Genomic DNA, 16,139 nt, shown 5'->3' on the forward strand with positions numbered 1-16,139 from the left:
CGTTCCCAGACCCTAGATAAGCACGGACCGCAGGGAGGCTAGTCTTGCCGCGACCGGCCGTGGAGGGGGATGCCCGTGGAGGGATGGGGGAGGCCCTGGCACCAGGGAGGGCAGCCTTGCACTTGTCTTCCGCGGGTGACAGGGGCGACCCGCCGCACCAGGGCTCCGCTCCCAGCCCCGCAGCACACCTCGCCCGCGGGCGGCACGGCCTCGCGTGGGTGCTGCCGTGCCGGGAGAGCCTCCCTCTCTGCTGTGCGGGGGCCACCCCGGGCAGAGCCCACCCCGCCGGCGGGCCGAGGTGGCGGCGGGGGTGACAGCGCGGCAAGGAGCATGCGTGCGGGGGGAGGAGGAGGAGGAGGTAGAGGAGGAGGAGGGATGGCGCGGGGAGGCGGCCGCTGTTTATTTGCAGCCGGGCAGGCTGCGCCTCGGCAGAGCGCGAGTGGCCGGCGGCGGTCCCGCTGCCCGCCCCGCACCATGCGGGCGCCGCTGCCTTCCCGCGCCGCGGCGGCAGCGGAGCCGGGGCAGCCAGCGCGGCGCCCCGCACCCGCGCCATGGTGACGGGCCCGGCGCTGGGCTCCCGCTGCCGGGACCGAGCCGCGCCGCCCTCCCCCGACCCGTCCCCGCCGTCGGCGGGCGGGCGGCGCGGCGGAGCGGTGGCAGCGGCGGTGCTGGCGGGGCTGTGCGCCCTGTGCTACGGCAACTCTCTGCGGGGCGAGTTCGTGCACGACGACGTCTGGGCCATCGTGAACAACCCCGACGTGAGGGCGGCCGCTCCCGTGGCCGCCGCTTTCTCCAACGACTTCTGGGGCAAGCGGATGGCCGAGAACACCAGCCACAAGTCTTACCGACCCCTCTGCGTTCTCACCTTCAAGTAAGTGCCCTCCGCCGGCGCGGAGGCCGGCCCCGGGTCGGGGGCAAGGGGTGTCCCCGGGCACCGCCGCCTCCCGTCCCGTGGCTTCGTGATTCAGCATTTCTGCCCGGAGCTGTACGGGACGGGCTGTGCCCCGGGGGAAGGACGGCGGGGCTGCTGCCGCCGGGGCGGTCCGGTGGAAGTTAAGTGCGGCACAGGAATGATGAGGAGCCGCTCCTGGGGGAGGCTGCCGCTCTCCCGGCAAGTGCCCCGCTTCCCTCGCCGTTCGGGAACAGGTGGCGCCTCTTCCCCAGGCTGCCGGGGGATAAAAGTGAAAACGGAGCATTTCTGAAAGCTCTTTCGACTGAGAAGGGTGTTTAAATAGAATTCCTCGTGAGTTGCTCCTCTTACTCATCCCCTCTGCTTTATCTCCAGTACTTTTCTCTGCAGTTGAATGATCATGCCAGAAACTTACCCGGTGCTGTTTTGAAGCAGCCCGATAATCATCCTGACCTTTCTTTTTAACGCGAAGGGAAAAGGTACCGCGCCGTTTTCGCAGCCAGCCTGGCAGCCTCTCACGGCAGTCACGGAGTTCCCCACCAGCCTCGTCTGCTTCAGATGTTCCCTGTGTACCGGGCAGAGTTGTTGAGTAGTTTTGGTTTTACTGGAATAAAGAGTAGCCGGGTAGCGGCAAAGTGACAGTTACCATTGCTCATCCTAGAAAGAAAACCCAGATACCCCTCTCTCTCTGCGAGGAGAATAATTTGCGGCAGATCAGCTCAGTTACAATTAACGTAGTTTGTCATCCTTTCCATTAGCCTGTTCTTTTTTATTTTTTACTCTGCTGAAACATAAATGATGGTGAATGTTTGCCATGTTTTAGTATTTAAAATGATACAGGTGTTTCTGGGGAACTGCACAGAAGAACTCGTGTATCTGGGTGATGTTTAGCTCTAGGGTTCTGTTTGTGGGTGATCGGTAGATGCTGATTACAAACCCATAGCAGGCATAAAGAACACACCATATAGAAACTAGAAAGTAAGTCAGGAGCAGGTGTTACTGGAACCTTGTCACTCTGCTGATTGAGTAACTAGTCATTAAAATACGTGATTTATAAATAACAGTTCATGCACTGCATGAAAAATTGCATGTTTTTGTGAAGCACAAGCAGTTTTGGGGAACGCAGCGTCCCTTTAGCATTCCCATGGAGCACTTGCTGCCCTTTGGTTGTAAGGGCGGGTTTGGAGCTGAGAGCAGTCGGTGTCGGCTGTTGGAGGAAGCGGGGCTGGATGGGAACGGGGTGGAGTATCCCTGATAGAGCAAAACTGTGAACAGCACAGACCCTTGTAAACTGGATTGTTTAGGTTTTGTGCCTTCTCCTGGAAGGGGATCTCAGCAGTTTTCCATAGAGAGTGAAGGCAGCCACAGGCAGAGCTGGCTTTGTGCACACATGGTGCCTTCTCCATCGGGTGTCCAGCCAAACTGTTGCACTTTGGGGAGCCATTTCATTAATCTGTTCCCTCCAGCAATATATCTGGGGGTAATTTGAGAGGTGATTGAACCTGCATGTATCGCCACTGACCGCGTTCCATGCGATATTGGTGCCTATCGGCTTCCTAGATCAGGTTGCAGGACTGAGGTTACGTTATGCTAATTAACAAAGAATCTTAAACTTTAATAATGGAATGGAAACTAAATGCTTTAGTTCCCGTTTATGTGTCTTGACACTGAGCTGGTTTTCCCTTTGCTATTTGAAGGGAGGGGGTGTTTAAAAAAAAAAGGATGAAGTGCTGTCTCCGTCTAGTCCTTTTGGGAAATTAGTGAGACTAATTTTGTGAGCAAGATTTCACCCTCAAGTGCTTATAATAGCCGTACAGCTAAGACATAGGGTCAAAGGCAGAGTAATTTGTTCACTGCTTGGCATTGCATTTGGAATGGGGAAGAAATAATTTATCTTCCTTGGCTGCAGAAGAAGATTATTTCCACCGTGTCCCTTTTAGCCCTCCAGTTTCCGCGTTCTTCCCATTTCGTTTCTACCAGTTGTGTGTCAGAGGAAGATGTGAAGATGTGGTTGGAGTGGATCCTCCAAACTCAACGCTTCCCAAGAGGCTGCATGGAGCTTTTGCCAAGTGACACTGAGCCTGTAGTTGAGCTGTGCTCTGCCTACCTGAGCCACCTGCCCCTGCCTTGCCCAGCTAGAGGTTGCTGGTTGCTCTCTGTCCTCCCGCAGAAGGAAAACAGTTTACCCTGATGCTTGTCAAACGCTCAACAGGAACAACAGGCTTTTAAGAGAATGGAAATGAATGTTGTTTGTTAATACTTCTGTTAGAATTTACTGTATCTACTTAGGATACTTGAGGAAACCGTGTGATGTGTGCGTCAGAGGATTTTGCTGAACAAAGGAAGGGGGGACCAAAGTATTCTGGTCTTTTTTTTTTTTTTATTTGCTTGTTTTATTTTATTTCTTGTGCTCATTTGGCCAAATCCAAGGCATTTTAATAGTAGCGTGCTTCTTTGTACCTGCCTGTTGGCTGTGCTTCTGTTGCATGAAACTTTCATCTGGAAGGGCTCATTTTGAGTCTTGCTATACCAAGATTAAAAATCTGGGAGATCTCCAAACTGTATGTACAGAACAGATGTGAAGGGTGGGCTGAAATTTTTATCTACAGCTCCATTGGTCTAGAGAAACTTAGTCTCTTTTCTGTCTTTTGTGGCTGTGAAAGGAAGGACTCAGGATGCCCTATGGACTTTTCATTAAGCTGAATATATCCTACATATATGATACATATTCCTGAAATGATCTCAATTTAAAAAATTTTATCACCCATCTGTCAGAAAAATCAGACATTGCTGGAATTTTGTAACACTAGTTCAGTGTCCCTGATGAACTGGAAATCTTAAGTGACAGTCCTCTTTCCTGTAGACTAATGCTCTGGAGCCAAACAGTAAAAAGAGCTCCAGTATTTGATGTTATTCACACTGGATCTGTCAGTATGAATGATCAGAGGAAAATGAGAGTGGCCTGTGTTACTGGAACCATTAAGTAGAACTTCAAATATTCACAGAACTGCTGCATTGTTTTGCACTGATTAACGTCAGAAGGGGAAAAAAACCCCGCACATGGACTGTTGAATTAAATAATGTTTGCTTTGCATCTTTGAACTCCTCTCACCTTTTCTCTTGGCTTCAGTAAAGTAAAGGAGTGTTAAAACTAGTGGCTTCAGAAACATTCCTGTTACATATGGGTAACTGTTGGGTGACAGGTCTAGCACAACTCCTCATCTGCATAGGAGCTGACATGGTAGGCAGTGGTTTTGCCTAGCCCTTAGGAAAAACTTACTTCATACTCTCTTCTCCAGTTGCTCAGAGATGTCTACCTGCACCTATTTTCTTTTCCAATAAGTGATTCAATATACTTCTTTCTAAAGAAGGTGACTTTTCGGATAGGATATACTGTTTATTGGTGTCTTCCCTATAAAATGTTAAGATGAAGGATGGGAAAAAAAAAAACAACCTGCCAGTTCTCTAATTCACTCAAGATTTTATATTTAAACTGGGTGCTTTCTGTCTTACACCTTGTCTCCACTAACAGAACTTCAGTGAATCATTTATTCCCTCAGTAGCACTTGAGTTATTCCTTGGTTCCAGTGGTTTTGCAAAAATGTTTCTCAACTGTTGAAGCAGAAGGTGCAATCCTCGGTGCTGTTTCCCTCCCTCTTTCTCTTATTCTCTGCCAAATCCCTATTTAGATAGATTTTTTCAGCCCAGAAACAAGTAGGTGATGGAGGTTTGATGTAGTCAGCATCACAGCCGACTTAGCCTGAAGGTGTGCAGTAGTAGGAAATGGTGAGAACGAAGCCTTTTGAAAAACCCCAATGCCAAGGGTAAAGACTCTTAATCACAGATCAGCCTCCTGGTTTTGCAGGTGGCCCAGAAGTGAGGGCCCTGCCTGCTCAGCCTCTTTGGCAGCAGGATGGGGGGCACTGCCAAGGCAGATGCTGCTGAGGGAGGTGCCTCAAGTGACAGGTCACCAGGGACAAAAGGAAAAGGTGTTCACGGGTCTAGGCCACATAGCCATGACAGAGACTCAGGAGGATGACCCTAGGCAGAGAAGCACAGGAGATACCTAGTCTTCTTTGAAAGAGGTGGAAGTGACTGTTCACTGGGAATCTTCTTGGCTTCATGGGAAGGGTGTAGGGGTGCCCACTCCAGCTGCTGCTGGGGGGCTCTGGTGGCCCAGGAGGCGAGGAGCTGGTGGGGACAAGCTGTAAAGCGGAACACAACTCTCCCACAAGAAAAGACATAGATACAGTTTGTACACACACTCATCTTACTAGTACTCTGGCTGGAAAAACTGGGTAAAAGATACATTAAAAAGGTCAGGCTGTGCTCAGCTGCTGACTGTAGAATGGATGACCCTTCAGGTTTGCTCACTGAGACTGATGGGCACTGATGGCTTGGGTACATACATGTCTAGGAAGTAAATGCTTCAGCAATGCTTCAGTATTCTGTGTGGGCACCCAGAGCCTCATCTAAGACTACCAGTGGCTTCGGATCAAAAACTTAAGTGGCTGTGAGCTTCAGTTAGATGTAAATACTTAGCCAAAGAGAAAAATAATCCAATAATTCACTGCTGACCTTCTGATCTATCCAGTTGCTTATAGCTGATCCTTCTGTTTTTTCAGCTGTATCAGTGGCATGGGTTTCAAGGACCAGGAGCTTAAGAAAACCAAAATAACCTGGAGAAGGAAAAAAGACTTTAGATTTTATTTGTTCTTGATTTAATACTATATTACAGTTTGACATCACAGGGTAACATAGTGCAGCTATAAAGTGCCAGGTTCAATACACACTGAACAAGTATTTTCTTTGCTCTGTACATCTCTATTAGGGCAACGTCACAATGTTTAAGATTGTGTTAGTATTTCTCCTCTGCAGCTTAGTCTAATATTTCTACCTTAGCTATAGCGATTACTCTCCACACTGATGCTGTGATACCTGCCATGAAATTGATGTAGGACTGGTGTAGCCACACCGGGCGACGTGGAATTTGTGAAAAGAGGTGCAGTTGCTTTTATTAGGCTGGTTGTGTTATAGCTGGAACATACAGACACATTTCTAGGCATATCAGCTTTTCTTTTGACCCAGAGCAGAACGCCTTGCTGCCATTTCAGGCCTGGGACAGGGTGCGTGTGCCTCAGAGCTTGTTTTTTCTTCCCCAGTTCCAGGTGCACAGAAGTCCTCCCCCCTCACACCATCTTGAATGTAATTTTCGTAGCAGGTGTCTGATGTTTTTGGCTGTAGGTTTGGGCTGCGTTTCTCTAGAGGGACCAGCAGGGTTGCTTTTGCTCTCTGGAAGTGTGCCAGGACTCCTGGAGAGGGTCAGAGGGAAGGTCCATGCCTGGGAGAGAAGGTGCAGGCCTGGCTGGGGATCCCTGCTGCCATGCAAAACCATGTTGGACTTCTGCCTAGCCGCAATGTTTTCTCAGTCCTTAATACCCAATAAAATTTGTCTGTCTCCTGAATTAAAAGCCTTTTGTTTTGAGGGGAAGAGCTCACTAAAAGATCCAGGTGGATATTCCTGAAAGACTTGGCTGATGTGAATCCAGTCACGCCTGTGTTTGCTGCTTGCTTCAGTGGTGTTTTGTCTCTGTTTAATACCTACTAATTCCTGGGGGGTTTCTCTCATCTGGCATCCTATTCCTCTTGCACCAATGTCACCCTTAATTTCCTTTAGTCTTCTTCTACCTGAAAGGCTCAGCTTTGGACCAACCTTCTTCCCCACAGGAGCATCCCTGTCAATAATCTTTACAGTCCGTGAAAATAAAGTGCTCTGGCTGCTGCTGGTTAGCTAAAGGCATTTTTCTGCATTTACTCACTGTGTTTCTGACTGCTTTCCTGGTTATCCTCTCTCAGATTTAAAAGGAGAGGGAAAAAAAAGGGCTGTTCTCTTTTCACTCACTATACCTTTTTTTTTTCCCCCTTTGCTTCTGTATAAATTAAAATGGCACTTTCTCCATCATCTGCAGCTTGAGCTGAAAGATTACCAAATGTATTTTAAATTTGGTGGAAAAGCTCTTTTACCTAGTTTGAAATATTCTCTTCTTTAAGCCTAATAACTTTAGATTTCTTGTAACGTTTTATCTTTTTGATGAACGACTGTCCTGGCTTGGTTCTTGATCACCTTCATCTCTTACTCTCTCAGTGCTTGCAAGAGGACTGCTTGATGGCTGCTAAAGAGTTTCACGATAAGTTAATTTCCTTCAGTGCGTTCCTCCTGCCGAACCAATGCTCATGAAAAATTTGGAAGACAACCTCTCTTTTGTTCAAAATCTGGGTAAAATGACGCCTGGTTTGTCAATTCATAAATTGCCATTTTCTAGCTTTTAAAAAAATTTTGCAAGGCTGTTTATGGAGACAAATCTAAAGCTATGTGAATGATGCTTTCAGTATTCTTAACACAGGAATGATCAAGCCACGCTTTCCACGGTTTCCCTAGATATTTCTGCCCTGGCATATTTGCTGCGTCCACGGTGTTGCTGCATCCCAGTCTAATGGTGATTTCTATTTTATTTTCTTAACTGTACTGGAAAGCAATAACCTGCTTTGAATGCCAACACTTAACTAGTGCTCTTGTAAGTGATCACTCGTGTGCTCTAAGGGGATTGCTATAGCCTGGGAATTGATATGGCCTCTGTCTTCTCACCCATCCCCGTTATAGCAAATCAGGTAACAAACCATTTAAACCTTATTGTCTGTTTAATTCTGAGGCATTGTACTGTACTATAAAAAGATTATCAGCACAAAGTGATGCTGCACCACAGTGGAAACTCTGCTCCGCTTGTCCTGGCCATTGCACGAACACTGCTGCAAAGGGGGCTTATCTTCTTTTTATTGCTACAGGTTTTTCGTTAATCTTTGAGCTGTTTCCACATAGAGCTTCAAGCATTATTGCCACTGATGCAGCTGCACCATTTTTGGAGTGCAAATGCTCATTTTCCTGGCACACAGTAGATGCATCTGTGGAGTTTATAAGGAGATTCCGCTGTGCACTAAAATTGGGCATTAGTTTGCATAAAGTTTGTCATTTATATCACACAATTCCAAAAGAAAGGGAAGATCACAGGAAGCTTAATCTGTCCTTGTATGTTAGATTAATTTATATAAATTTGCATGTGAGCCTTCCTCTATAAAAACTGAAGGGTGGTTTATGAGATGTGGGATGCTCTGAGACTTTCCATTAAGTGTTACTCGCTAATATAACAAATTACCATCGTTATCGTGTGCGTTTCTATTTCATAAGATGTTGTGGTTTTTGTTAGCCTTTTGAAAATAATAAACCAGATTAAACTAAACAGGAGCTGCCCAGGGATAATAACAAAGTCTATAAAAAAGAAACTCTCCAATTATGGCTTACAATATTATAAAATCATAAGAGGTCTTAAAAAAGGTTGAATGAGTCTTCATGTGTACAAGTGGATAAAAAGCACTATATTAGAGTCTGGGGGCGCTGGTGATCATATACCGTAATTGGATATGTATGGGATTTATCTGTGAGCCTGTACTCTTGTGGCATAGACCCCTCTGGTGCTGGGCCCGTGAGGATGAAGTCACCAAATCCCACTTGATTTCCGACCCCTCTGTACAGCAAATTGCTTACCTGAGGAGATACGTCCCTGCCCCATGACTAATCTAGAGGAGGAGTAAGTGCCTGTGGCTTGAGGGTAACATGCAGCATGGTCCCTGCTCTACAAATGTCATTCTTCAAATGAGTCAGCGGTGCTGGGGCAAGGGAGGGCAAGTGGTTAACTGGTGCTGGTAGATGTTGCATATTCTTTTAAGAGCAAGAATCAGTTGCTTTATTCTGGAGAGCTCTTTTACAAGCTCTAGTCAGTGGACCTTCAACAACTGGTGCCTGTGAGAGTCTCCTTCTGAGAGCAGAGCCATGTAATTCCTTTTCTTAGAGAGGATGATGGAGGAATGGAAAAGCTGCTGTAGGTGGGAAGGCAAACTACACCGCTGTTCCCGGAAAACATCCATCAGCCTTAACAAAATTAGGGATTTATGTGTTAGGGCATATGCCTCTTATTTTTGTATACCTCCTGCTTGGGCACGCGGTTTTGGCAGTGATGTGCCTTGGGTGTGACACTCTAAACCACACATACTGCAACACTTGGATGTTGGGACAAGATTCTTTGCTTGAATACATGTCACAGTGCAGCTTTCTCCGCCCTGATGGAGCATATGATCAATGCTGGGATGTCTATAATTTATATTTTGCTGGTGGCTTGGGTGATGCCCAGCACCTCTATTGGAAGGTAACTCACAATCATAGAATTGTATAATCATTTAAGTTGGAAAAGACCTTCAAGATCAAGTCCAACCGTTAATGTAACACTGCCAAGTCTACCTCTAAACCATGTCCCTTAGAACCTCATCTATGCATCTTTTAAACACCTCCAGGGATGGTGACTCCACCACTTCTCTGGGCAGCTTGTTCCAATGCCTGACAACCCTTTCAATGAAGGTTTTTCCTAATATCTAATCTAAACCTCCCCTGGTGCAACTTGAGGCCATTTCCTCTCATCCTAAATGTCACCTAGTATCAAGAGACTGTTCCTTCTTCTCCTCCTTTCTCCTGGGCTTTTGCATTTGAACTGCCATTCACCACTTCTCAGGAGGCTTAGCACACACTTTGACTCCAAGGTCTCCCCCAGCAGAAGTGTTGAAACAATGCAAAACTCTTCTCCAAGTGTTTCACAGGTGTCACCTTGAGGAAAGACCTCCTTGTCTGAGATGATGGTGTCTCTTCTTTCAAGTAACTCCATTTCTAGGAGCTTGGGCACTTGCTTTATTCAGCCCTGAATCTTTAGAATACTATTTGCCAACACCTTTCTGATTTGACCAGAAGCCATTTCAAAAAGTCTGGCCAGCCTGAAGTATCTGCTCTTCTAGCTGTGTGCTCTACTGAGCCTGTAGTATGTGTCTTACAAGTTGTGCTTTAGCCCAGGCAGATGTTATGATCTTCATGCAGAAGCGACTAGGGTCTTCTAGCCCACACAATGCTGGAAATTAGAAATGATGGTAGCATTGGTGTCTTTTGAGCTTGCAACTTAAACGGGGAAAAAACTTTCCTTTTTTATGAGGCAGTTTAAATATGGAACCACAGGGACAAACGTCCCTTCCCATAGCAGAGTACAGTTACTGCCTCAGAGCTCTTGTTCATGGACATCATGTTGGAGAAACACCACTTCTTAATTTTGACATTCCTATCTCTGTTTTACTCTCTTTGTTTGCTGAGCTGTATGCCGTGTATAATTACTACACAAGTTCATGGTAATACTGCTGCCAATAGACAAGACTGTATCTCTGTAAGGGTATTAAAGTTTAAGGAGGGAGAAGTTATTTTTGTTGATTTACCCTTCCCCTCCCATTCCCTTGCCCAGAATTTGCTCTGTAGTTGCTCTGCAGTGGAACAAATCTGGCTTTCCACAATAGGCTGCTTTTCCCCCTCCATAGGTAGATGAGTGTGCTGGAGAGCTTTGCAAAGTTCTTGTGATTTGGATGAGAGCTGTTTGGAGCTCCAGATCTGCTCACCTGTTTGACGTACAATAAACTCAACCACTGCTAACGTTTTAAAATTGTTATGCTGGGATGGTTTCAGGACGAAAGAATGTTTCCTTCATTGCCATGTGGCCTAATCTCTTATGACAAAGAGCTTTAACAGCAAAAAACACTGGTGTGAATATAGCACCTGCGCACATTCACATTGAGCATTCATGGACCACCAAAGATGGTGTTTAAAATATACACCAAGGCATGCTTGCAGTCGTATTTTGCTGTTTAATGGAAGGCTTATCTGAATACCACGGTGTTGTTATGCTTGTGTTTTATTCTGGTTTATTTTTTTTTTTTAGAAAAAGGATACTCAGGAGAATAGCCAAGCTGTGAGGCTGATGCTTTTACATAACTGTTTTCAATAACTTACATCAAGTAATTCACAGTTTACTAGCCTTTTTGATGTTTGATGTTTTGATGTTTGCCTCAAGAAGGGGTGTGACAAGCCTACCCTGCCTTTGGGATAGGTGACATGATGGGGTCAGGAAGATCCCTCCCCTTAAAGGTTCTGCTTCTCCTGCCAGTAGACTCATTTTGCAGGATGGGAAGTGATCAGACGTGATCCATGGAGACTAATGCAAGATTTTTTTTTCAAGAATGTTGTTGGATGTCATGTTTTTAGGGATTGCTCCTCACAACCTGGCCAAATAAATAAATTAGAATCTCTCACATCTTGGTGCATGGGTTTGTGTTTCATGATGGCCTGAGCACTTGTCCTTACGTGCACACATCTGCTTTCTCCAGAAATGAGGTGGCCAGAGCACACTCTGGCGTTTGGGGTGGGATGATTATGAGCACGGTGCTCCATCTGGCTGACTTACAGCCAGACATGATTCATTTGTATGAAGAATGGCTCCTGCAGATGGTCCCTGCCATTGCGCACATCTGCAGGTGCCTCTGACGGGACCTTTGTCTGCACTGGGGCAGGGTGGCCCTGTGCGGCCCCTTGTTCCCTGCAGTGCCCGTGAAAACAAGGTTTAGGCTTGAAAGTTCCTGCTGCCGCAGTGTATTTACAGCTGAAACTCTGCCTGGGTGTCTGTTATTGACATTTGTTGTGGTTTGTCATTCTGTGCTGGGAGAAATGAGGGAAAGTGATGTATACTGCTACCCTGAAGTGGCTTGCAGGAGAAATGGGGAAGGAAAACAAACAAACAAACAAAAATTAGAAAGCCCTGACTCTTCACATATACTTGAGTCACACAGACTGATGTCTTGTCAAAATGTAGCTGCATCAACCTATATTTCAAAGGGAAAGGTCAAGTAATGCAAAAAAGTCGCTTTTCCCAAACTCTCTGGGTTTCAGCTATTACCTCCGCTGCGAGCAGAGCGGGAATGCACAAGTAAGTCTCCTGGTCTGGTGAAGTTAGACTGGCCTGGAAAATGCAGCCCAGGACAGATAGTACTCTGTTGCTTCTGAGTAAGGAATGTAGAGAGCATTTATAAAAAGCATATGTTGACTGGCCCTCACAGACATACCACACCTCCTCTGTCTTACAAAAAAATCCGAGGTGCCTGCATAGTAGCAACAACTTGGTGGCTTTGCTGTTGTATTGTGTATGTCATGGGAGACCTGGAGTCTGCTAGTGACAACAGGAAGGATTATTGGCCCTTTAGCATGTTTATAACTACATGCAAAATAGTTAGATTGAGTCTTTTTCCCCACTGGGTTTCTTGCGTATTTTTTTTTAAATTTCTTTTAATGTTAGTACTTTTGAATTCCTTGTTGATATATGGAGTCTTCCCTAGATAAAGACACCATGTGTATGTGTGTATACATATATATATTTGTCAAAATGCACTGATGCAGTTAATTCTAAAGAGAATCGAGTTATCTTCAACGGCATGTAAGGCAAAGCCTGTCAGCAGCTGTTAAGCAAGATGGCTGTAAAAAACAGTGACCAGAAAAATGCGTTAATACATGCTGTAAAACAAAACAAATGTCACAGCAGCACCTTTTCTTTTTTTTTTTTTTAATGATCGACATAAATAATGAACCATAATTGTCTCATTGAGTCTAGGATGATGTTAGCTAACATATCTTTAATATCAGAGTCATTATAAAAAGGATGCTAACTAATACACCAGCTTATTAGTGTAATCCTGATGTCAGTAAAGCATTTAAATAAATGCTTAACCTTCAGTATGTGAAAGTATTTTGAAAGATTAAGAGGAATAAGTGCATCTGTAATGCCAAGCAGATGCTCCAGCACCTTACCAAGTCCTTGTCTTGGCTGTGCCCAAGTGAAAGCATCTACTCCATAGCAGAAAATAGCTACCCATATTGTAAAGATGCTGCTTGGCTGAGACAACCGCAGAAGGTGACAACAGGGAAACAGGCTGAGTGTTCTGCTTCTGGTGTTGGCTGGAGTTATTTGCTGCTAGGAAAGTACAGACCTCATCTTACTGCAGTCACCTTCACTGGGAGGGCACAAACCTCTCTCATCTTGGTGTCAAGAAGGTTGCCAAATTCAACTGCATATTTTATAAATTATGGAAGTGTTTTCTCTTTATTCTGATAAACCAGAAGTTCAGAGCAATTTTCACTAATTAGTTTAATAGCACTTACATTAGAAGACTGCAAATCAGGCAAAAAGCATAATTTAGAGTGTTTGAAAGATGTCTTGCTATTACAAGACCTCTCCAGTCTAGTAATGGTTCCATTTTGTTTCCTTACAGGTTAAACATATTGCTGGCTGGTATGAACCCCTTCTATTTCCACGCAGTGAATGTAATTTTACACTGTCTAGTGACTCTTGTGCTGATGTACACTTGTGACAAAGCTGTGTTCAAGGACTGTCGACTTGCTTTTGTCACGGCGCTGTTCTTTGCTGTGCATCCCGTTCACACCGAGGCTGTAAGTATGTGACACACACACAAAAAATGGTGACACAGAAGCTAAAAATAAATGCATACTTTATTTTTTATTTTTTTTTAAAGAAGCCTCTGAGTCATTCAGAATACGGTACTTGTGATTTTTGCTGTGGAGGAGCAAAGGTGAGAATATGCTATATTTAAAATAAGTTGCAGGAGTCATTAAAAAGAAGTGAATTCATACTTGCCATCTTTCTGCTCCGGCACTAAATTCTAATTGACAGTTCTAATCAGCGATGCTGGGAATAAATGGATTGTCATTCAGCTGATGAAAATGTCGAGTCTTCCAAAACCAAAGGCCTCGGTGAGGCCACGCTCTCCTGCTGGGACATTGTTGCATGCCTTGAGTCATCTCCTATAGTCACCAATTTAAGGGAGAGAAAGTGAAAGGAGCATTAGCGTGTGTTCTGGATGAGATCTCTCAGATAGAAGTGATGTGACCCGTGGATTAATTTATCTTGATTTCAGTTAAAAGCTAAGAGTATCATCTTCAGAAAAAACTTATTGGTTTCATAAACATCACGGTAAGTTTACAGGGCGACAGCTCCCATTGGATGTTTTTCTGTTTGCTACAGTAAAACATTTAAAAACATATTCATGCTAAAACTGCAATCTGTTAGCGTGCGGTTTCTATAGATAAAATGAGCCTTGCTGTCTTTGAGAAGGAAATGCAATGTCTAGCTATCCGAACTTAAAGAAATGCCCTCGTTAGCTGAGCTACCACTGGCATCACAGGCTCTCCTTACGAGCCTTTGTAAATGAGCGAGGGAAACGGCTGCTGCAGCTGAGAACTTTTGAGGAGAGATTACCTTAATAACAAAAAGCCATGAGCTTTACAGTTACTCCCTGTGCTGTCTTGTGTGAACTAATCAGCAAGGCTCCTTTTGATAATGCAGCTTTATATTATAAGGGAGGTTTTAGAAGAGACGCTCTTTGAATTTATTTTTGTCTGGGTCAGAACTTAAAAAGGTTAAAATAAATGCCAGAGCACTGAATATAGCTTAATTATGTAATCTTAAAAGAGGCAAAATTTCAAAGGGCCTTTTATTTGCTTTATGGGCAGTTTTTAGATCTTTATGAAATGGAATATTGAAATAGTTTGTAAAAAGAGTGTTTATACATTCTTCTTCAGTATTCCCTTTCTTATAAAAAGATTTGGTTAATTAATATGTAGAAAAAACTCTTATAAACTCAGATTATTCAGAAAGAGAATAAATTACATACCACTGTATCACTTTTTGGTGATAAAGTTTATTCAAATATTAATTATTAACTCTTTTCTATATAATAAGTCTTCTCCAAAGAGTTGCTCTGTCATTAGTCTTTTTCTTTAACAAATCTCTATTCTGGGAGTTGGACGTGTTTCTCTCTTGAGCCTGACTATACAAAATTAAAACAGATCCCTAAAATTGGCATTTCTTTATGCAACTTTATTATGTTTTAATAAGAACATAAAATATTACTTAATTTTTGGTTTACTCATTTATTTTGCCAAGTGGGAAATCCAGCAGACAAAACCGAGCATATCCTACACTAAGTAATAATTCAGTATGCTGAGAGAGGATGATGCTGAAAGATAAAAAGCTTATAACTGTATCACCCAAAACAGCCACTGAATGCTCATGCCTTTTATATTTGTGCTTTTACACCTGTGTGTCTCTTTTCCTTTTAGGTAACAGGTATAGTAGGCAGAGCGGATGTCCTGGCCTGTCTACTCTTTCTGTTGGCTTTTCTCTCCTATAATAGGTATGGATCCTTGCTATCAGTTGTAATAATATGATGAGGTGCTCTGGCCTGAGGAGGAGGCAAAGGGGAAACCTGTCAGTTTTTGGTTGTTGCTGGCACTAGTACTTTCTCCAGCAGTGCCCTGGCCCTGCTTCCAGCTTCAGTGCCAAATAAGTGACAACAAATAAACATAAAAATAGAAGTCAATGTTTAAAGCCCCCTCTTAAGGCTGAGATAGTTGGGGTTGTTCAGCCTGGAGAAGAGAAGCCTCCAGGGAGATATTATTGTGGCCTTCCAGTACTTAGAAAGGGGCCTGCAAGAAAGCTGGGGACAGACTTTTTAGCAGGGCCTGTTGCAATAGGACAAGGGGTAATGGTTTTATATTAAAGAAGGGAGATTCAGGCTAGACATGAGGAAGAAATATTTTACAATGGGGGTGGTGAAACCCTGGCCCAGGTTGTCCAGAGAGGTGGTAGATGCCCCATCCCTGGAGACATTCAAGGCCGGGCTGGACGGGGCTCTGAGCAACCTGATCTAGTTGAAGATGGCCCTGCTCATGGCAGGGGGTTGGACTGGGTGAGCTTTGAAGATCCCTTCCAAACCAAACTATTCTATGATTCCATTGACATTACAGCTGACTGTACTCTAGAGGAGGGCCTGTAGAGCTAAAAATGCTAAAAAAATGTTTTTGATGGAAGGCAAATTGTCTCTATGTAGAGTGGAGAAAAGACACATGCCTGACTTTAAAATACGTGCTGTGACTGTGAGACTCAAATACAAGTCTGTGAGAGTTAAGGATTGCATCTAGACCATTAGTCATTCTTTTCAGATGAAAACTTGGCACTGTTTGCTGAATTGTGTCCTAAAACTGTAACTGAACAAGTGTAGATAAGAAATAGCTTTACTTGGATGGGGTTTCTGTTCCTTTTGCGTTGTTTCACTTACAAATAGCACTGCGTCACCATCATGGCAACGTGGAAAAACTGCTTATGTCCCCCTTGGGTTGTTAGTTATAAATCTGCAATGCTGTTTTAGTCACAAGGTTTCAAAGGTGTAAAATGGGTAGTGACTTTGC

General features: G+C 44.4%; 1 protein-coding gene across 1 annotated transcript in view; it reads left to right on the plus strand.

Moving 5' to 3' along the window:
- The first annotated feature begins 383 nt into the window (after window positions 1–383).
- The window catches only part of TMTC1 (transmembrane O-mannosyltransferase targeting cadherins 1), a 150,405-nt gene continuing 134,649 nt past the window's right edge, over window positions 384–16,139 (plus strand). Inside the window, exons 1-3 of the mRNA XM_005500319.3 lie at window positions 384–871; window positions 13,145–13,322; window positions 15,012–15,085. Coding sequence (XP_005500376.2) covers window positions 552–871; window positions 13,145–13,322; window positions 15,012–15,085 — 572 coding nt within the window. The 5' untranslated portion in view covers window positions 384–551. The remainder of the gene's footprint in view (window positions 872–13,144; window positions 13,323–15,011; window positions 15,086–16,139) is intronic.

This window comes from Columba livia, chromosome 1 (genome assembly GCF_036013475.1).
Source record: "Columba livia isolate bColLiv1 breed racing homer chromosome 1, bColLiv1.pat.W.v2, whole genome shotgun sequence".
Classification (NCBI taxonomy): Eukaryota; Metazoa; Chordata; class Aves; order Columbiformes; family Columbidae; genus Columba; species Columba livia.